At 47.7% G+C, this 22084-nt stretch overlaps 1 protein-coding gene across 2 annotated transcripts in view; it reads left to right on the forward strand.

The window, feature by feature from the left end:
• Positions 1-8470: 8470 nt before the first annotated feature.
• The window catches only part of ZBTB16 (zinc finger and BTB domain containing 16), a 193895-nt gene continuing 180281 nt past the window's right edge, over positions 8471-22084 (forward strand). Inside the window, exons 1-2 of one of the 2 annotated variants that reach the window (XM_028708300.2) lie at positions 8471-8741; positions 12043-13332. In XM_028708300.2, the coding sequence (XP_028564133.2) occupies positions 12095-13332 (1238 nt within the window). In that variant the 5' untranslated portion in view covers positions 8471-8741; positions 12043-12094. Of the gene's footprint in view, positions 8742-9576; positions 9754-12042; positions 13333-22084 lie in introns of those variants that run through there. The other variant, XM_028708301.2, reaches the window with a different exon arrangement.

Here is a 22084-nt window from a genome sequence, read left to right on the forward strand (position 1 = left end):
TTGGAGGCTGCCAGAGAAGGTTCAAGACAAGTCTAGGAATCTCAAGCACAATCCTAAACACAGTTACTTGAGAGTAAGCCCCACTGAACTCAATGGGGCTCCTTTCTGAGTATGTGTGCTTAGACCTTGGTTGTAAATTGATGATAGATTAGGGGGCACGACACCAGGGCCCGCCTGCTCATGAGGAGGACCAGAGCAGCTGCCTCAGGTGGCAGAATCCAAGGGGGTGGTGCCCCCACAGGTAACTTGCCCACCGCTGCCACTGGGGTAATGCAGTGGCAGGTTCTGGCAAGATCTCACGAGATCTTGCAGAACTCTCGCAGGAGCTCACTGAACTCCCAGTAAAGACATCCCTGGTTTGGTGGTTGGGGTTCTAAAGGCAAAACCTTCCCATTTAGCCTCAGGTGGCAAAATGAGACAGGCAGCTCCTGCAGGTGAGATGATCCCACCAATAGGAGACAGAATTATATTCTTGCTATCCTAAAAAGGCAGAGATTCAGTCAGAGGAAGAGTCATCGGGTATGAACTCCTTCGTACGTTATAGGTTTGGAGGCTGTTATCCAGAGTTAACTCCCAGTCTAGATGAAAGGGGGATTTCAAGGAGTCTAATTACACCTGCTAGAGGAGGGGTGGGGACCCTCAGGCCTTGGGGGCCAAATATAACCTTCCACACTTCTCTATCTGGCCCCAGACCACACCCACACTGGACTTTCTTCACTCCTTCATCGAATGTCTTCTCCTGGCTGGGATGTGTCCTCAAATTCTGATAACGGTTCTTGCTTGCCTGGATGAAGGGCAGTGTTTGTGTGCAGAAACCCCAGCCTACTGTACAAAACGGAAAATGACATTTGCTGCCATGCCTCTGGCACCGCCCATCAATATGTGGCCCTCAGAAGACTGCCTAGAGGGGAGCGTGGCCCTTGGGATGACTACAGGGATTCTAGACATCTATTTGGCTTATTGCAAGTGGTGTGGGGTTCTCTTCCCCCTGAGAGTGTTTTGCACAGCCTGGGGGTTGATGTGAGGTCCCCACTTCTTCCTTGGAGGCTGTGGGGGTCAGGTGCCTGCCCTCCCAGCAGAGAAGGCTGAGCTCTAGCACGCACAAGCAGAGGACCATCCTTTTCCCCCGACACTGTCTGGCCTGTTGGAAGATTGATGTGGAAGTGTTTGCATTCAGGCTGGCTTCCTCTGGAAATCACCGACTGTGTGAAAGAAACATACAATCAAACAAAAACCACTTTTGTACGTTCACATTGTACATATACACAAACAAAGGTTAAATGCACCAGTGAGTTAACTTTCAGCAGGGACTTAGCTATGGGGTTTCCATTACTGCTAATGGGACTCATGCAGCTTAATTTTATGCGTGCAGCAGTAAAAATGGCCCCCTTAGCTACAAAATTTCAGCTCCGAGTTCCAGCCTTTTGAAAGTTAGTAGGTAAGCAAAACTCCTCACTGTCATGCTATTTCCCTTGTGCTTGGGCTGTAGTCCTCTTCATCAGGCCCTCTTTTCAACATCTAATAAATGGGGAGGGGCTTCTCCCATGCATGCTTACTTGCAAGTAATTCCCATTGAGTTCAACAGGGTGTTTAGTAGGCTAAAGGCTGGCTGTTTCCTGTTTTGCCTACCACTTCCAAACCTGTCCTAGCCATTGGGTAAGATGCAGTGACATCACAGAATGCTCACTAATGTTCTAACGTTAAGGAGAAAGATGTGATCCGGGGGAGGGGAGCAAGAAGTGAGGAGAGGGCGCGTCACCCATGGCAGCTGCTCAAAAAACCCAAATGTGCCCATGGGTCTTCAAAGTTGGGAATCAGCAAGCTTCACCACGTCTCTGCTCACCCCTAACTCCATGTCATTTATAAGCAACTTTACAGGTAGTGGTCAGCCTAGTACTGATCCTTGGGGAACCTCACTTCTTGCATCTCTCCATTTGGAGAACTGTCAGTTGGTTTCTGATCTGTTCTTTGCTTCTTCTTCTTTCATCAGTTACTGAACCATAAGAGCACCTCTTCTATTCCTTAAAATAAAATAAAAAATCACCTCTGATGACGTTGGCACTTACAAAAATGTTCTCATCAGGGCTTTTTTCCAGCAAGAACTCACCAGAACTCAGTTCCGGCACCTCTCAGGTGTGCACCATTGCCCTGATTAGAGAACAAGGGAGGTGTTCATGGTGAATACCAGCATCTCTTTTGCTAGAAAAATAGCACTGGTTCTCATCATCTCCAGAGCTTAAAACCCAGGGAAGAGAATACTTCAAAACCTCAGGTACCTCGTCTCCTGTGATTTTTCATTCCTACACAGATCCAATAAGGTTCACCAATATTTTGAATTTAGCCCAGGCCACAACACAGGTGCACATATGTTCTGTGTGGCTAGCCCCTGTCTCAATTCCTTATCCACAGAATGTGCAGCTCAGCATTTCGATGTGGATTTAATAACCTCTGTGCCTCCACCTTTTGTGAGGGTTTTGATATCAGGCCGTCCATGCAAAATGAGTGCCAACCTCATCTGTCCCCAGCATACATTAAACCCCATTATAATTATAAACACACTTTCCCTCTGCAGATTACATTCACCCCGGTGACGAGCCTCAGGGCATCTCCATTCTTAAATGTGTTTCTTATTTTCCTATCTTAACTGGCTGTAATATCAGTTCACATCCTATTTGTATTATGTAAGGGGTGGGGGTGGGGAGAGTGGAAGTGTGTGATTTCTTATGAAGAGAGAGATCTCTTACTCTAATTTGGAAACCCTTTTTTTCTAGCATGCTTTGTGCACTCTTCAAAGAGTAGACCCAAGGCAGGGTGTCCATCCCTTCTCTCCCCACTTTGATTCATCTGTACATATAACGAAACTTGTGGGGTTTGTTTGTTTGGTTGGTTGGTTGGTTGAATGAATGGTGTAAATATTATCAAAATGTAAACTCAGGGGGCATAAGCCATGGGTACAAGTCATAGGTGCTGAAAATAACAAACCACCAGATATACTCTAGAAGGGGATTCCAAGCTGGAATGCAATTCAGCCTGAAGCTGGGGAACACCCCCATCTGAAGCCCTGGAGAGGTGCTGCCAGCCAGTGTTGGGAGTACTGAGCTAAATGGACCAACGATCTGACTTTTTGTATTCCAAATCTGCTCATCACAGCCTCCATCGCAGCCTCTCTCTATTCCGAGGAGCAGATTTGTTCGCCCACCAGACACTGTTTTCCCCTTTCTCTCCCCCCCCCCCCGCCCTGCCGCCACCCCCCATTTCATCGTAATCTTGCAATTCCACATCCTTGTCCTCTCTATAAAGGCCAGCAGTAAATCTTCACTCTCAGCCTTTCATGGTCATTCTGTGACACCAGAAAATGCCCTGCCAGCCCTATATAAGTCCTGCTTGTTTGTTGAGCTAGGACTTTAGAAATAAATAATAAAACCTTATCACAACGGGGGTTTTGTATGTGTATGTACAAGCAGCTCCAATTCCTGTCTAATCAGAGCTTCCTCCAGCCAACCCTGAGGGCCTTTCTCTATCCTGCCTCTTACCAGGATTGGTCATAGGAACCAAGGAAGCTTAAAACAGAAACACTTCAAGGCCCTGAGCCTGATATTCCATGGGCCAAAGAGAGTCAAGGAAGCTTCCTTAAATCAAACCAGATGGTTGGTGCATCTAGTTCAGCATTGTCTACACTGACTTGCAGCACCTCCGCAGAGTTCCAGGCAAATCTCACCCCAGCCCTCCTTGAAGGACCTAAACCTGGAACCTTCCTCATGCATAACAGGTGCTCTGCCTCTGAACTATGGCCTCCTTTTGAGCTCCTGAGGGCAGAAGGCCACAGCCCCACTCAGCAGCAGGGGCAAGAGCTGTGTTACAAACTGTGATATGGCAGCAAGGAGCTAAATAGTACCTTGCTGTTGTTTAGTCATTTATTCATGTCCGACTCTTGGTGACCCCATGGACCAGAGCACGCCAGGCCCTCCTGTCTTCCACTGCCTCCTGCAGTTTGGTCAAACTCATGCTGGTAGCTTTAAGAACGCTGTCCAACCATCTCGCCCCTGTCGTCCCCTACTCCTTCTGCCCTCAATCTTTCCCAACATCAGGGTCTTTTCCAGGGAGTCTTCTCTTCTTATGAGGTGGCCAAAGTACTGGAGCCTCAGCTTCAGGATCTGTCCTTCCAGTCAGCACTCAGGGCTGATTTCCTTCAGAATGGAGAGGTTTGATCTTCTTGCAGTCCATGGGACTCTCAAGAGTCTCCTCCAGCACCACAATTCAAAAGCATCAATTCTTCGGCGATCAGCCTTTTTTATGGTCCAGCTCTCACTTCATACATCACTACTGGGAAAACCATAGCTTTAACTATACGGAGTTTATGGGCGCAACAATAGAATGTCTAGGTGCAACTTTTTTATAACAAGAATACAAGTCCTTCCTCTGCCCATCTCCGTAATATTCTTAAGAGGGTCTCTTCTCCAGTCTTCAGAGAGTAGCTGGAAGTGGGGAGGCAGAAAAAAGGTCTTCCTTCCCTTCCACTCTGCAGTTTTAATCTGAAATCTTAGGGCACAGTATCAGCTCAGAATCTGCTTGTGCTAATGAAATTCCCCATCAAGGGATGAATTGCCACATTCTGAAGTAAGTGACCTAATATATAATATCATCTACAGGGTGGGGGCATAAGACAAATGGTTCATACTTGGCCTGGATAGCTCAGTTGGTTAGAGCTTGGTGCCGATAGTGCCAAGCTTGCAGGTTTGATCCCCAAATGGAACAGCTGCATAATCCTGCCTTGCAGGGGGGTTTGGACCAGATGATCCTCAGGGTCCCTTTCAACTCTACAGTTCTACAATTCTATTATAGTAAAACACACAGACTGTATTCTATATGCAAACAAGCATGATTACCTTTGTTTGTCTGCATGAGACACTTGAATACTCCTGTCTAAACTTACCTAACTTCGCTAATTTTCCATTTTAAGAGCAAACAGGACATGGGGCTGTGCGGTGACTGTGGAGCGCCTCCCCCCCCCCCCACACCTAACCCCGAGTTCCTCCCTGTTCCCATCTTTATAAGAAGAGCTTCTGGATCAGGCCAATGGACCAGTTCTCTAACCCAGATGCAAGGGGATAAGTGGCAAGCAGGTTCTGTGCGCAAGAGCACTCTTCCCACCAATTCTTACTCAGGAACATTACTGCCTCTGGCAGTGGGAACAGGGCCCAGCCTCCATCATGCCTAGTAGCCATCAGTAGCCTTATCCCCCATGAATTTGTCCAACCCTCTCTCAAAGCCATCCAAGTTGACCATTGCAGCTTCCAGTGGGAGTGAGTTCTTTAGTTCAGCTGCTACAGGCTGTATGAGGAAGTACTTTTTTTGAATCTGTCCTGAATCTTCCTACATTTAGCTTCGTGTCCACGAGTTCGAGTGTCAAGTTACTTTCATGCTGCTGAAGAGGATTCTTGCATCACAAACGTATTTGAAAACTGTCATATTAGCATTCAAAAGTCAGGTGTCAGGGCTGGCCCAGTTCCAAGCTTCCAATCAGTATGCCCACACTGACACCCCTCTCCACCTTCCCTCTGTCTAACCAATTGATTAACTGAAGCTTAAGATGTAGAGAGTTAACTGTGCATTTCCCCTGTTTTGGCAAAATTGCTCCTACAACAGCCAAGAGAAAGAAGCAAACTGGAGGAGCAGCTTTCTTGGAAGGAACTTGAAAATTGTTCTTTTTCCATTTCTCGCTTGCTCAGTCTGTGATGGGGACTAAGCCGTTGGCCCTCCCTTCTCAATTGCATTTTTCAGACTTCTGAGAAGTGGGGGGACATCAGCGGCACTGCAAATTGAAAGTAGAGGTTCCCCTGCACTCTTTACTCCTGCTTTTACAGTGTGCGGGAGGGGCGGAGTCTACCTGCTGCTTCTCTGTATGAGTCTCTGGCTGGAGTGCACTTCCCCATGGCCAGGACAGAGCATGCAGAGACACTCACAGTGAGTGAGCCTCCCATTTTAGGGGATATGTTGGGGTCACAGGGACATTTCCAGGGCAATCCCAAGTACGCATGCATAGCAGGAGTGCAGCTTCAGTGGTGTCAGCAGCTGTGCATATTTGCAATCTGTTACCAGTCCTCCGAAAGCACAAAGATATGTTGGAAACCCCCCCCCCCACTCCATTTGGAATTACTGATTCTAAGAGGATGGACTGTGTGTGAATTATTTAACCCTCTCACTCCTGCAGCTACTCATTTTTCCCCAGGCCTGAAATCCTGGACAGCCGCTGCCCCTCAGTGTTGAGCTACATGTGCCATTGGCCTGGCTCAGTAATACGGCAGCTTCCTATAACCCCGACTGAAAAAAAGAAATCCACCCCCCACCCCCCAACATTTTGCAGCGCATGAAACACCCTCTCGAGTTTCAGGACATTTTGACTTGTGAAGTCACCATCCCAGCCACTCTTCCCATCGCTGTCCTCCCCCACCCCTCGTTTCATTTAAGAATTCTTAATGATGGTGATGGTGATTTATATTCCGCCCATCTGGTTTTATTAGCAACCGCTGCGTAGATCTACCTGGGCGTGCGAACTACAGTGGTACCTCGGGTTACAGACGCTTCAGGTTACAGACGCTTCAGGTTACAGACTCCGCTAACCCAGAAATGGTACCTCGGGTTAAGAACTTTGCTTCAGGATGGGAACAGAAATCGCGCGGTGGCAGTGGGAGGCCCCATTAGCTAAAGTGGTGCTTCAGGTTAAGAACAGTTTCAGGTTAAGAACGGACCTCCGGAACGAATTAAGTACTTAACCTGAGGTACCACTGTAGTTCGTGTGTAGCGGGGAGACGGCGAGGACTGGCAAGGGGGGGGGGGGCGAGGAGCGAAGAATCCCCTGCATGCCTCGCAGACGGCAGAACACTGGATGGGTGCGGGGACGGAGAGTCTTTGTCTTAATTTTGGATGCGTGGTGGCGAAGCGCACGCGTTTTCTTGTTTTAACCTGGGGCGTGTGTGTTGCGGTGCGGACGGGGGCGTCCAGCTGGGGCTCGCGAGTTTGAGCAGCAGCAGGTAGCAGCAGGGAGGCGGAGTGGAGAGAGAAAGGAGGGGGGCTTTGATCCCTCCCCCTCCGCCCCTCCCGTAGGCGTCTGCTGCCGCCGCCTCCATATTTGATCCGGGCAGAGGGAGAGCGCTGTCCAGCAGCAGCAGCAGCAGCCCTCGAGAGCCCCTATGGCGCGCGCGCGCGTGTCCCGCGCGTATTTTCCGGATCGGACTTTCCAGTAAACCCAGCGCAACTTTCTGGGGCTGCCCCTCTGAGCGCATCGGGTGCTCAATTCGGAATTCCACCCACCAACCCACCCCGAAGAAGCTGCGGCGAGTTACAACAGGTCCGCGCTGTGTAATACTGTACAGTACTTGAAACGGTTCTGTTCCCTTAGTTACTGCCCCGAAAACATCTGGTCACAGATGGACTGGATCAAAGGGAGCTGGGCATGTTGTGGGAAGGGGGCTCATTTTAATCCTACTAGCCCTCCCCCGCATCATGTGGACCGCTTCTCTGCCGTCCCCTTGCAGCACGGCGTTTCCACGGGTCGAATTCCAATGCGGAGTCCCTAGGAGCGCTTCAAGAAGCGTGTGCGTCGGTTGGTGGCGAACCTTGTCTGGGTCCTGAGTTGCAGGCTCTCTCTCTCTCTCTCTCTCTCTCTCTCTCTCTCTCTGTGTGTGTGTGTGTGTGTGTGTGTGTTTGGTGATGGAAAGTGGGTTAAGCGCACGAGCGATTGGGTAGTATCTGTAACATCAAGATTCATTTGACGCAAGGGACTGAAAAGAAATCCTCGGGAAGGAACTGGTAAGTGGGCTAAAAAAGAGTGCATCTGGGCACGTGCAGAGCGCCCCTGTCGTGCACCCTCGCTTTAGGGAATATTTCCATCAGAATGCAGGCCAGGCATCCAATTCCACTGCTGAAGCATCGGCGCCTCTCCATTCCCAAGGCAGCGCTGTCCAATTGTAGATCGGGGCGGCTTCTTCCACTACGTCCCGGCAGTCCACCGCGCCGTCGTCAGTCAAGGGGTTCTTTTGCACGCGAGAACCGCGTATGGTGCAGGCAGACTAGCGCTTAGGCAGCCCCTCGAGGTGTAAGCAAGCCCCGTTGCCCTCCTTGGCAGCAGCAGCCCCTCCCCTCCCGCGCCTCCAAGAGCCATCGAGCAGGTCGAAATTCAACAGGGGTCCCCTCCCTCGCTCCCTGTTGAATTTTCTCGCGTGACGCGGGCGCAATTCTTGAGCGCCGGGCTCTTGGCCCCGCGTGTAGCCAATCGCCCAGCTGTAACCAGAGCAGCAGAGGCGTCTTTGGCAGCTAGGGGTCAGGCCATCCCCGACTTGGTCGTGCGGCCCCGGCGTCCGGCTCCGGGCGCTGGCTGGCCGTGGCTAGGCCGGGTCCGGGCGCTGCGCCGCGCGCGGCCGCTTGTGGGCAGGAGCCGTCGGTGCCAGCAGTCAAGATGGTGCCTGGCTGGGGCTTCGCAGGGGAGGAGAGCAGGGGGCGGCCCCGACGCGCCTCGCCAGCCGTGGCAACGTCAGGCAGCCGCTGGTGATTTGCTAGCCGCGCCGCCGAGCGCAGCTAGAGAGCCTGAGAGCGGGCGCTGCGAACTCGCCTGACGCGCCGGCGATGCTGTTCCTCCGGCCGCCGCCGCCGCCGCCGCTCCTCCGCCACTGCCGCCTCCTCCTCCTGCCTCCGCCGCCGCTGCTTCTTTAGCAGCCCGCAAGAGTTCCGCGGTGCAGAGCCCGGTAAGTCTCCGCGAGCGGGACCGAGCCAAAAACTTGCTCCTTGGGCTGGCGTGCGCAATTACGCACGGGGCAAGCGACGGCCCCCGAGGGCTCCTGCGCAAAACTTGGGGTGGGGGAGAGAAAAAGTGCCCCAAGGAAGGGTCTTTTTTTGTTGTGGTGGTTGATGGCGTTTTTCTTCTTCTTCCTCCTTCCCTCCCATTCTTTGGAGAGGGGAACATAGGGGGGAGGGTTGTCAGTTCGGGACACTTTGCAGGGCACCTGGGGAGCGCGCGGCAAGTTTTTCGGGGCATTTAATCTTTTTCTTGGGGAGCGGAGTGGCGTGCGAGCGCAGGACAGTGGCCGAAGTCGTGGAGCGTGTGAGCCTGGCTGGACTACGGCACGCGAAGAAGCAGCATTTGCGCGCCCGGGGACAATAGATATAAAATTTTATATATATATATATATATATATATATATATATATATATATATATATATATATATATATATATATATATATATTTAAGGCCGAGAAGGAAGGAAAAAAGGATTAAAAAGGCAAGGAAATCCCTTATGTCAATAAAATAATCATTTGATGTTAGAAAGCACAAGGAGATTGTGGGCTGTGCGCTCCTACGCAGTTGCAAAGGGAACAGCATCCCGTGCAAGAGAGTAGAATATTTGGGGTTTCCTGTTGAAGTGGGGGGATGCCAACTTGCTCTTCTTCGGGGGGAAGCGGGGCGGTTGCACTTTGCTCCAACCTTGCCATTTTGGGGGATGGTGCAAAGGTCGGGGTCCGCGGTGAGCGCCGGCAGTTGCGCGTGTTGGTTGTGAGCGGAGGCTGCCGAGGGCGTGCGCCGGCCGGGGTATGTGAGCCCTGGGTTCCTCATCCTCGTGCCTGGCGGAACAGGGCTCTGCTCGAGCACACGTATTTTGGGAGCGGTTATATGCAGGGCCATCGGAAGCAACTGTTGGTCAAAATAGTTGGAGGTTGCTCAAAGCGAATTATTTGGGGAAGGTGCACAGATGAACAGGTCAGTTACCCCAACATCAGAATTGCACCTTGTTTTTAAATGTGTGCGTGGTGTGGGGATTGGGGGCCTCCGCCTGCGCGCCGCAACCGGCGCAAAGGGCGCCAGCGAACAACGAGGCTAAAACAATACAGACCTCGGATTTATTTTCGGACTTTTTTTGCCTCGGGCCCCAAAGGAGTTTTGGCTTCCAATTTGATGGACACCCGCGGATTCACCCCCTCCAAGCCCAATTCAAGTGCTTGCTTGGGCAGTATATATCTCCTCGATCTCAGTTCTGAAAAATAAATGTACACTCTCCCGGCTTAACTGTATTATGAATTGGGTTGCTTTGGGGGGGGGGGTGTGTTGAAGAGAAGTGCAAAGAAGACGTCTTTTTTAAAAAGCGTTTTCCCCTGTACTCATATTAAATATATATAGGGAGAGTGTTTTCTTCCCCCTCCTCCTGCTTTAGTTGCAAAATACGAGGGGATTTCGCCTTGCTTTCTTTCCCCTGCTGGGTTAAATCGCGGCTTCTGGACCTCATGAATATCTCCTTGCCAGTAAACGCGCCCTGCTCGCTTCTCCCTTAATGGCACAGTTCAGACTTGCGCCACGAAGAGCCTTCTCCCGCAAAGTCATAAAAATAGGCGCACCCCACACAAAAAATCAAACAAATAAGATTACTCCCCAATCTTCACCCTGGATCAATTGTGAACCGAAAGCTCCGCTTAGAAGCTCAGATGCGGAGCGATCCATTCTAGCGCTGGTGCGGATGGGAAAAGGTACTAGGGTTCGGGTACCGAGCCTGGCCGGTGGGAAGCGAGTGAGACCTGACCGGGACCTGGGGACCGAGTCCCGAGTTTCCCCCAGCTCCTGTTTCCTGGGGTTGAATTATTCTAGGGTGACACCCCCTTTTTTTTAGTTCTGCACTCTGTTTGCCGTGCGGAGGCTCGGAGGATGCTGGAACCGGGTGAGAGTTAGGAGCCCATTGCTTCGTGGTTCGGGGCATTAAAAGCTAAAGAGCTACCTGTGGGTGTTTGTGGGTGGGGAGAAGTCAACCCCTCACTCTCCCGGAGACTTATGGTGGGAGTCAAGGGAGGCAGCCCTAGAAACCGGGACCCTCAGAGCCTTCCAACAGGGGAAAGTGTTGCGTGTTGTTATATCAAGTGCAGCTACTGCTGCATTGATTCTAGAAAGTTGTGGCAAAGGGGTGTCGTTGCCTATAAGCGTGCAGGGGGCGGGCGGGGGCAAAACCCTTTTTAGTCATTGCAACCCTATCCCTACCCACCTCCAAGTAGTTGGGGTTAACCTTTTAATGCCAAATCTGCTTTTGCAGTGTGTGCTTGTTGTGTGTGCACGCTTAGAAGTTGATGTGTTTGTGTATATGTGAGAGCCCGGGCAGGAGAAAGGGATGTTAGGCAGTTTGTATATTCGCTCTAATAATGTAGTCTAAAGAAGATGCTATTCAGAATGGACTATTTGTCTGTTGGCTGGCTGGGTATCATCCTGGTCTCGTTTGGAGGAGAGTGGGCTTGGGTTTGGGGAAGTGGGCGGGGGGGGGAGAGAGAATCTCATATGGATAGTAGAATTTAGGCTCCCCAGCGCTGGCTCGAGTAACCTCTGTATGCGCTCTCACTCCTCTCAGCCCCATGGAACTCCCCCCACTCCTCCCAGGAACAAAGGAGAGAAAAGCTGCTGGCCAGGATCCCAGCCATTCCCCCTGGCTGCACTTTTGTCCTGGAAAAGGCTCTGTGGGGTTGTGGAAGAGGTGATTCTGCCCAGGGCCACAGCTGAAGGCAAGGAGAAAGGAAGGGAGGATGTCCTCCCCCACCCTCTATCTTTTCAAGTTGTGGGCTGGGGAATTCTTTGGGAAAGGCTACTGGGGTAGAAATCATGGGTTTGTTTGCTCTCAGGTTATTGTGCCTCCCCTCACCGTCCCTCTACCAATTTAGCTGTGTGCCCAGGGTTAACTTTGCTTTCCACGCACCCCAAGCCTTCAGTTGTCTCTGTCCAAAAGTGGCTTGTTGGATGGAGGGGAAAGCAAAGCAGAGCAAATAGGAGTGTTTCCCCACCCACAATCCCACCCTTTCCTTCCTCTCTCCAATTCACCCATAGGATACAGAGGCACAGCCCCGCTTTCACCTTTAGTGTCTAGTTGTCTTCTTCATTTTTTGCAGGGGATGAGTTCTCTGCTTGACTTCTTGGGGTTCTCCGTTCGATCTCATCACACTGTGTGCCACATTCCCACCGCCTTTCCTCAATTTCTCTCTCTCTTCTCTCCCTCCCTCCATTTCCCTTCCTTTATGACAGCTCCAGATCGTGCAGTGGAAAGACTCCCTAATGCCTAGACCCCGGGAGTGTTATGGATTTGACTAAGATGGGTATGATACAGCTCCAGAACCCCAGCCACGCCACCGGCCTCCTGCAGAAAGCCAACCAGATGCGCTTGGCTGGGACCTTGTGTGATGTGGTGATCTTGGTGGACAGCCAAGAGTTCCACGCCCACCGGACAGTGCTGGCTTGCACCAGCAAAATGTTCGAGATCCTCTTCCACCGCAACAGTCAGCATTACACCTTGGACTTCCTCTCGCCAAAGACATTCCAGCAGATCCTGGAGTATGCCTACACGGCGACCTTGCAGGCTAAAGTCGAAGACCTGGACGACCTTCTTTACGCTGCTGAGATCCTGGAGATTGAGTACCTGGAGGAGCAGTGCTTGAAGATCCTGGAGACCATTCAAGCATCGGAAGACAACGACGCCGAGGCCAACATGGCTGACGGCAGCACCGAAGAGGAAGAAGACCGGAAGTCAAAGTACATTAAAAACATACTCATCTCCAAGCATTCCAGTGAAGAGAGTGGCTACTCCAGCCTGGCCAGCCAGAGCCTGATGGTGGAGCAGAGCCCCTCGGTCTCGACCTCCTTTGGACTCTCGGCCATGAGCCCCACCAAGGCTGCCGTCGACAGCCTCATGTCCATCGGCCAGTCCTTGCTGCAAGGGGCGCTGCAGCACAGTGGCTCCGAAGACTTGCACTCTGCTGGCGGCCGCCACCCAAACCTGTCCGAGGTGAAGACAGAAGCGATGCAGGTGGAGGAGGCCTCCAGCCATGAGAGCCCGCGGACGGCCGACTTGAGCGCTTCCGTGGGGGACAAAGGCGATGACAAGAGCAAGCAAGGGCCCGGCACCCCCACGCGCAGCAGCGTCATCACAAGTGCCCGTGAACTTCACTACCCCCGTGACGAGAATGCTGACCAGTCCTCGGAGGCGGTCCAAGGCCCGCCAGCTGGGCCAGATCTCATGGTTTCCCACGGCGACAAGACAATGGGCATCTACCCCGTGCTACCTAATCACAAAGGCGACTCCATGCTGAGCATCCCGTCCTCCATGGCACCTGCTCTGCACGTTCAGCCGGCTCTTGCGGTGTCTATGGACTTCAGCGCCTACGGGGGGCTCCTCCCACAAGGCTTCATCCAGAGAGAGCTGTTCAGCAAGCTCGGGGAACTGGCTGTGGGTATAAAAACTGAGAACCGAGCCATTGGCGAACAGTGCAGTGTCTGCGGGGCAGAGCTTCCGGACAACGAGACAGTAGAGCAACACAGGTACGTCCTTTTGGTTTCCCTCTCGAGCTCGGCAGTCAAACCTTGCCTCCAGAGTCTGTTTTCGCAGTCTTCTTTATGCAACCTTGTTCCTCACTTCCTTGACTGCAGCCAGTAGAGCTGAGTTTCCTTTTGATAGGCCTGCTAATTTTTTTTTGTTTTTGTGAAAGTTAGAAGCATGATGTAGGGTTTCACATTAACCTCATGCTACCAGGAGTAGAATAAATGGGGAGGTGGGGCAAAGAGATTCAAGATGATGGCCGAGTGGGCGCCAGGAGAAGAGAGAGGGATGGTAGGCCTGTAGGAAATCCAGCGTCCTCCTCACTAGATTATATAGCCAGAGTTGCACTAGTGGTTTTGAGATATAGCAGAAAGAGGAGCTGTTTCTATCCAGGCTGGTTGGCACTTTCTGACATGTTGTCCATTTTAGAAACATTTTAATAGCTAAAGTTTTGGAGGGGCTGATGCTTTGAGTGTAGGGCTGGGTGACACCTGCTTTTCAATATTGTGATATATTACCAGCTAAACATCACAATCTACTGATATATCACAATGTCTGAAATAAGGATGGAACTGCGTAGAGGCGAACACTGTAGGGCTGGGCGATATCTGGTTTTCAGCATAATATCACCAGCTAAACATCGCAATATACTGACGTATCACAGTGACTGAAATAAAGACGGAGCTATGTAGAGGCACTGGCTGGCTTCACAGTTTTCCCACATTGTGATTTTTGCATAACACACACACACATCATGATTTGTGATATATTGCCAGGTCAACATTTATGAAACTGATATCATGATATGGACTTCAAACTGGTTTTGGACAATATATCACCCAGCTCTATTTGAGGGTGGGTTGTGATGTATATGTCAGGGTTCCTGGGGAAATAAATGAACTCCTGCCCATTTGCTTGGAAGGACATGACTCCTTCTGGTTGAAACTCTGTGCCCACTTACCTGGGAGTAAGTACCATCAAACTCAAAGGGACATACCCCAGCTTAGACATGCGTTCTCAGTTACTACCCGATATGGCTCTGTTCCAGTCTACATAGTTAGCTATGCCAACATCAGTCGTCTTGTTGCTTCCATCTCATCCCTTTTTTATGAATTAAAGTTTGGAGCAGCTATTGATTTGGTTCCTTTTATTCCCCCTCCTCCCAAAAAGTCCCTCCCACCACTATCTCTTTGCAAGCTTTATTTCTGACCTCATGGTGCACTTGCGATGTTTGAACGATAATTATTTTGGGCATTGAGCCATTTTGTAATTGATATGTGACTTTTAAAAAAATGTTTGGTTATTGTAAGCTGCTTTGAAAATCACTTCTGGGAAAGCCAAGTATACATTTTTAAAAATAAATCAAAACAAACAGAAATTTACACTCTGTTTACTACAACCTCGGGGTTGGTTTCTGGATCAAATCTCTCTTTTTGGAAGGGAAAAAGACACTTCCTCTGAAAGCGGGGAGTTTAAAATGGATGCTATCAGTTTGGGCTGTAAACTTTCACAGCTTATTTTAACAGATTAATTCACAAAAGCAATGTAACCTATTAAGAAGATCAGCGATTATTTATTTAGTGGGGGTGTTAATACATGGAAACCAATTATGATCTTTGCCAAGTAACTCATACATTTGCTTTGGGTTTGTTCTAAAAACTATGTTGCCCAAGCTGAGAGACTAACCTAATTTAAAAAATAAATAAAACACCATTATCAGTGTGTGAACCAAGTTTGAAAGTAGGGCAGTTCTTTTTAAAATGTTGGGTTAAAAATATTCCCCATTTCAGTTTTGCAGTGACTTAATCCAGCTGTACCAGTTTTCCTGAATCCTTCTGGTCCTTGAACATAACTGATCTTTTGTGTTCCTTGAGAGTCTGGTTTTACCTTTGGTGAATGAATCTTAGAAAACCTCTGTTACTTGGGGAGAAAGCCTCTTCCCTTTTGTGGTTGAAGGCTGCTTTGGGGATCGATTCCTTGTGACATTTTTTCCCTAGTCTCTGGGTAGAAGCCTGCCTAGCAAATTGGTCTCTTGGTCTCGCAGTACTGCTTTTCCTTCCTGGTTTTGCCTGTAGTGGCAGAAAGCTGAAACTGGTGCCTGAGAATGCCTTGGTTTAGTCCCTGTGCAAACATTTGGCTTGAGTTCAGTGTATAGAGTTCGGCATATTTCTTGTGTATCTTATACTCTGCAAACAAACATATTACAAGGCAGTCCGCTAATAGGATTCAGAGCAAGAATCCTGGAGATGCTCTGAAGTGTTTTAATGAACCAACAAGTTTAATTACTGTAGTCCAAATGTACACACAAGGCTCTGACAGGATGTGCTTTTTCTCTGTCCGTTTGGGCAACTCCGGGTGCACAAGTTCTGTTTCGGGGTCTTTTAAAAAAATTGTCAGTCGTGGCCAATGTAGGTGTAGCGTATGGCTAATGTGAGATCGCTTCTTGCCAGTGAATGGGCAATTCATCTTTCCACATTTGAAGATCAGTTTAAGAAGTCTACCACTCAGCACCCCGCACAGGATCGATGCTGCCCATCTGAGCACAAAGGGGCCTAAGCACCCTGCATGTCCTATCCGAGATGACCCCAGATGACCTGAGATGATGTAACAATTTTTGTGTCATTAGGATTCTGGTTGGATCGGCCAGCTCCCTTAAAATAAATAAATACAGGTGCATTATTGCAGCAGTTGGTCAGTTCCTTTTCTTGGCCCCAAACCAGAATCCCGTGTTGAATGCTCCAGTAACAGTCGGTTGTCAGTGTTAGACCAACTCTCATAAAGAGCAAATAAGGAGGCGAAGCAGATTCTGGGCTTTGCAGGTGAGGTTCTCACAGAAGGGAATGCTCTTCCTAAACATTAACATTCTCTGCATGTGGAAATCTAGCATGAGGAGAAGGGTTCTGTCCTCGTTTTCCCCCGTACCTGCTAGTGCAGGGAGCATTCAACCCTCTCTGCCCCCTTGCCATTGGAGGCCATAGAAACAGACTTGCCCATTCACGGAGAAAGAGTTCTTATCTGACAGCATTGGATGGCAGTTCCAGCAGTTCCCTGGCTGGAGGGTCCCTAGGCAAAGAGTGTTGGGAACAGTGAGCCACACAACTGCTTCTATTAGGCTGCAAACCTATTCTCTCCTTCCTGGGACTATATGTCCCATTGGACTCAATGCAGATGGAGCCATACCATTAACCCTTGATGTGCCAGGGATTGTGCAGAATTTAGGAGTGACCGTCATCTCTGCAATCCACAAGGAACACAAATGCACAAGACCTTTGAGTGCGTGTGTTTCTTTTATATTTCTGTAGCTTGCTTCAAAGACAGGGGTTTGCATTCACCCTTTTATAAGGAAACATCCAAAGAAAACCAGTCCTTTTGTCGAGCGTGTTTGTGAGGTGAGGAGACAGAGAAATGAGGCCAATATACCACATGGTTAATAATAATAATAAAAATTAATTTTATTATTTATACCCCGCCCATCTGGCTGCGTTTCCCCAGCCACTCTGGGTGGCTCATTTGAATGCATTTTGGGGCAGCTGTAGCCAACTCCATGCCGCCCAGCAAAGGTTTGTAGTCCATAACATCTGGAGGACACCAAGCCCTGGGGTGTATTTGGGCCAGTCATTGCATCTCAACCTCTGCTTTCCCACCTGTAAAATGGAAACACCCAGTGGCTTATCTCTCGGTGTAGTTTTGGTTCAGCAGAGACGAATGGTAGGGGCACTGGAGAAATGCCAGACACTTTGTTGGTGGAAATAATGAATCACCTTCTTCTACTTTTGGAGTTGAGGTGGGACATGCAACCTGTCTCAGTACGTTAAGTACAATCTTTCTCTCTCTTTGTTGTTAAAGAGCATCTCTCCTTTTATTTGAGTGCTGGGGACAAGCTTTTATCTATGTTTGCTACAGTGCCAGGGTTTGGCAACTTGGCAAAGGTTGCAACTAGGGGATTTCTAATGCTGAAGCAGCCGGGAGTTATATATATATATATATATATATATATATATATATATATATATATTCCACTGCAGCTAATCTCAGTGTTAAATTAGTATTTACTTAATTTTACCAATGTTGCCATTTTTTAAAACTGAAAACTATGAATAAGAAGGCATAGAATGTGTCGGTATAAATACGCCTTTTTTTTGTTTTAAAAAAGCTTTCTGTTCTGTCCTCTTTTAGATGTAATTGAAGCAACAACTGTAGCTGTCTAGATTATTTATTTATGATGCTCTTAACAAAGTCTTGTTGGTTTTCTCAGAAAAAAAAGATACATGTTGGTTAGGAGTGGATGGCAAATATCTAGATGAAGCTTTCTAGTAAATGGGGTGTTTTTTAAACTGATGGGCACGATCCTGCAGAAATTAATCATGGCTGCATTTGACTGAAAGCCATGTAGTGGTCACGAATTCTACTTCCCACAAATCCAGTCAGATTTTTGTGCTGCTAATTTTTGAAGAATTTTGTACAGTGTGATTAAGCCAAAGCCAGGGCACAAGGGAATGCTTTTAAATTTACTTTGAACCTCTGATAGCTTGGCTGATAAATGCCCACGTATATGTAATCACTGGTTTTTTAGTTTTTAGTTTTGCAACCCAGACAGTGTATATAACTGATTAAGTATCCATAGTCTTTTGTGTCCTAAACTTCCTCAGGAATAGATTGATCCTGAAGGAATTCCTCCCAAGAGTGTTAGCAGTTCATTGCATTTCTAACATTCATTTTAACCTACATTGCTATGGTAAATGTTAGAAATGTTTTAGTACAGCATCTGGGTAGCTTTACATGATTTATAAATGATGAATAATAATAACTCTCAGTGTTTTCAGAGACCAGTGGGAAAAATCAGAAAATTCACTGATAAATCACGAGTGTCTAATGAGCTTTGGCTATGACCAAATTTTATCGTCATTTATCAGAAAACATTGACATTTATCAAAGAATATTAGTAAGTGTCCCCAAACCAGTCTGATGACACACTCTCTTCAGCTACTCACTTGCAGATCTGAAGAATGGCCAAGATCATGAATGACTCTGTTTCATCCTCATTTTCATCTTTTACTGGCAAATGTTGTTGTTTAAAAATTCTTTAAAGAAAGTCAGCTGAGAAACTGGTCCAGAAATATATAGAATTAGTTGAAAATTCTGGAAGATTTAATTGGACTTAATGTGCCAAAGGCTCATAGTAACTTTGGCATTTTGCGCTAACTTCATCGAATGACTGAATCGTGGGTAAATTATCAACATTAACGGAATTTGTTGAAACACGTATGATGCATTTTCTAAGGTTTTGTGAGAAGATGTGGGTGCGAGCAACATTTTACTGGTGAGAGAAGTTTCATAAGTGACTGGCAAAAGTTTTTCTTTTCTTTTTAAGTTTACAGTGTAAGATCTTCACAGCCGCCCCAATGCTTACTTTTGGGTCAACTTTTTTGCCCTGTGATATTTATTTATTTATTCCTCCCAAAGGAGCCCTGATATGCCTTGTTCATCAAGAGCTTCAAATTTTGACCTCCCCCAAAGTCTTACAAAACTCTTTGCACTAGTATAACTTTATCAGGTCGGCTAAGCTACCTTTTCAATAAGAAAGCCAACGTCGCTCAATCTCTTGCTCTTTCTTAAACTGTGCGTATGATTTTGACCAATTGACCACATCGTGAGTTTACAATTGTATTTTTTAAAAAATGTTCATTTTAATAAGAGGTTTTCTTCAAGGTTCAGGAAAGTTCAGGCTTAATCTAATGTTGGTATTGATTGTAGCTTTTAATTGCGGGCTGAGTGGGGGGTGGGAGGCTGTATAGTTCAAACACACTTAAACACAGCAATATTAATGAGGGTGTTACTCACATTCCAAGAACCAAAGGGCATGATCCTGCCAGAGTTAAGCACTCTTTAAATCCCATTGATTTAGTGGGAGAGAATTAAGCATGTGCACAACTCCCCCACGGAATAAACATTTTAACAAAGCGCTCAACTTTGGCTGGGTCAACATGGCCAAGGCTTATGGCTGTTTCAATGGCCAACTTGCCTCTGCATGTCTTTTTTTTAGCCACATTGTTACATAAATGCAGTTTTCAGTGCATCATCTGCATTTTGGAGCCCTGTTCCGTGTCCTTGAATAATCTTTCCTTTCCTCAATGTCTTTTGCTTTTGGTGTTGGCGATTAGGCAGCAGGGAGAAAGTTGATTCCAATTTGCAGTTAGGAGCAAACCTACTTGTTTCTTGAAAAGGAAAGAAAAACCAAACCGAAGCCATCCTTTGAAATTTGCAATGTCTCAGAATTTTGCAGTGCAGTTATCCATCCAGCTAATGTGTAAAGACAGGGATATATTAAAGTGAAGTGTACCTCAAAATGCGAATGCCACTGAAATTATATTGTGGAAAGTCAATTTGAAAAAAAATATGTATAAATCAGGCAAAACCACATACAATAGGATAATTCTTTTTACTAAAATGCTGTTTTATTTTCATGAGGACTTTTTTAAAAAATGGGCAAGCTGATGTGGAAATGTGGAGACTTGAATTTAAGATCAGATAACTGAGAGAAACTGAAATTGACAGATTGGTTCATACCTGGGGGTGATGTAGCAACCTTTCCCCCCATATTTTAATGTCGTGTTAATGACGCATTGGCTAATGTACTCCCAAATCCCTTGCAACCTGAATTTTTGGAATCTCTTCTGCTGTCCACTCACCCCCTCCTAGGGAAAAGAAAAACCCTCTTGACAATGATTACTTCCAGAGTTTGTAGGCTAGGTTAGCAGTCTCGTGATGGACCTTATTAGTGGCACCTGGCATTGTAACCCGCTAATGGAAACCAGCACTCTCCCACTATGGGCTGGCTGACAAGTAGCTCTGTCAGGCAGCGCTTGCCATGCGAGGAAGTTCTTATTAGCTTTATGGCCAAGAGAACTCACCCCCCATTCAGGAAATGAAGGCTGCCGTTAAGGTCCACGGCTCTGACCCCGATCGTGTAACCTGCGAGCGCCGAGGAGACCCCTCCTCAGGAAGTTTGGCGGCCAGTTCAGCCCTCTCTGGTTCTTGTCACTGGGGAAAGAGGGAGCGCATTGTGGAGGGTAGGAGCCTTGAACTTTTTGATTTATCCTGTGGGGGACTTAACTGTTTCCATGCGTGGAATGTGCGCTGGAGGTGGGAAGACCCCTAGAGAAATATGTACTCAGGCCACTTCATTGGACAGTGCTCTTTGCCCTTTGTAGCAGATCCTGCTCAAAGAGAAGGGGGGATTTTAAACCTTGATTTAGCAAGCGACTCCTCCCTTGACTACACACACACACACACACACATCTCCCTTATAATATCGCTCTTCCCATCTTAGGAATTTGATTTGATTCTCCCCTCTTTTTTGCATTTCTTAAGATTCAGTCTTTAAGCATTATGATTTCCTGCATGCCCCTGTCCTTATAAAAGGAAACCCCAATGAGGTAGCATCTAGCAAGATTTGTGCTGAACTCCATCAAACAATAAGTTGTTCATTTAAAGGGTTCTCCAAATGGGAGATCTTGAACTTCCTAAAATCAAATCAGGTTAGGCAACTGCAAGCATTGCCGGGGGGAATTCCATAATGCCATGACTGCCACCCCAAAGGTAACACTATCCAAAAACCATTGTACTCACCCCAAGCTGTCACCTTTTGTCGTCATCTGCTGCTGATTGATGCTTCTTTCAGCCAAGGGATTCAGGAACAGGGAGTTGCAGGTGATAGAGCGCCTCCACGATTTTGGGCGTGTCAGCAAAAAAAGAAAAAGAAAAAGAAAAAGGGGGTTGTCCTTTTTCTCAACCTAAAAGCGATGATCACCTGAGTGTATAATAGAGGTGACCTTCATTGTTAAGAGAATGGTGAGGGTTGAGTATTCATCCCTTTACCCTGATTTGCTTCCTCCAGCCCCACCATCCTCTTCATGTGTGTCGAACTTCTGAAATCCGCAAAGTTGTGGCTTGTCACAGCCTGAACTAAAGGCTGAAGGGCTTTTTTGTTTTGCAAATGATTGCAGCTCTGATATCTAAATTTCTTACATCTGTTAAATCAAATGAAGGCATTGATTAAAAAATGTACTTTATTTATTATTATTAAAAAATTGTCTCCTCCTTTTGCCATGTTAACATCATTCTGAAGTGCCCCATATTCTGATGAAACTAGCTTGAGATCGAGGGTGCAAATCACGTGAGCCCAGATTGAAACGATTCCAATCTGTGGTTAGTTGAACACCTTGTGGGTACATGAGTTGGTTGCATGAACTGGCCACCAGGAACGTAAATCATCGCTTCATACCCAGTGCCTAGCATCATACACATTTCGTTCATTCATGCTCTTGATGTGGCAGATTAACGCAACCGGTTCACCATGTTCTTTGTTCTATTCTGCAGATTGAAATGAGCTATCATTGAATGGATTGAAATATGCCCAGTGGTGCAATCTTGTTATCAGCTATCTGGTTTCGGTGTTTGTTTCCACCCTCTCTTTGCAAGGCTGGCTCAACCTTACTGAATGTTGATGACTCCCCCCTCTTCTTTTTACTGGGAAACAAATCTGTTTCGGAGTGAAAGGCAACACTAATTTGTTTGCGAGGTCTGGAGAGGATGAGTGAGGAACATGGAAATATTAGCACAGAGGTTTTTCCCCTAGTTGCCCAGAGTTCCCACAGAGAAGCTTGCAAGTGTCAGAATGACGCCAAACTTCTAAGAAGTCTGAGTAACCACCTTTCTCTTTGCATGAGCGGAGCAGATTCATTTTCTTATCCC

Source organism: Podarcis muralis, chromosome 15 (assembly GCF_964188315.1).
Source record: "Podarcis muralis chromosome 15, rPodMur119.hap1.1, whole genome shotgun sequence".
Classification (NCBI taxonomy): Eukaryota; Metazoa; Chordata; class Lepidosauria; order Squamata; family Lacertidae; genus Podarcis; species Podarcis muralis.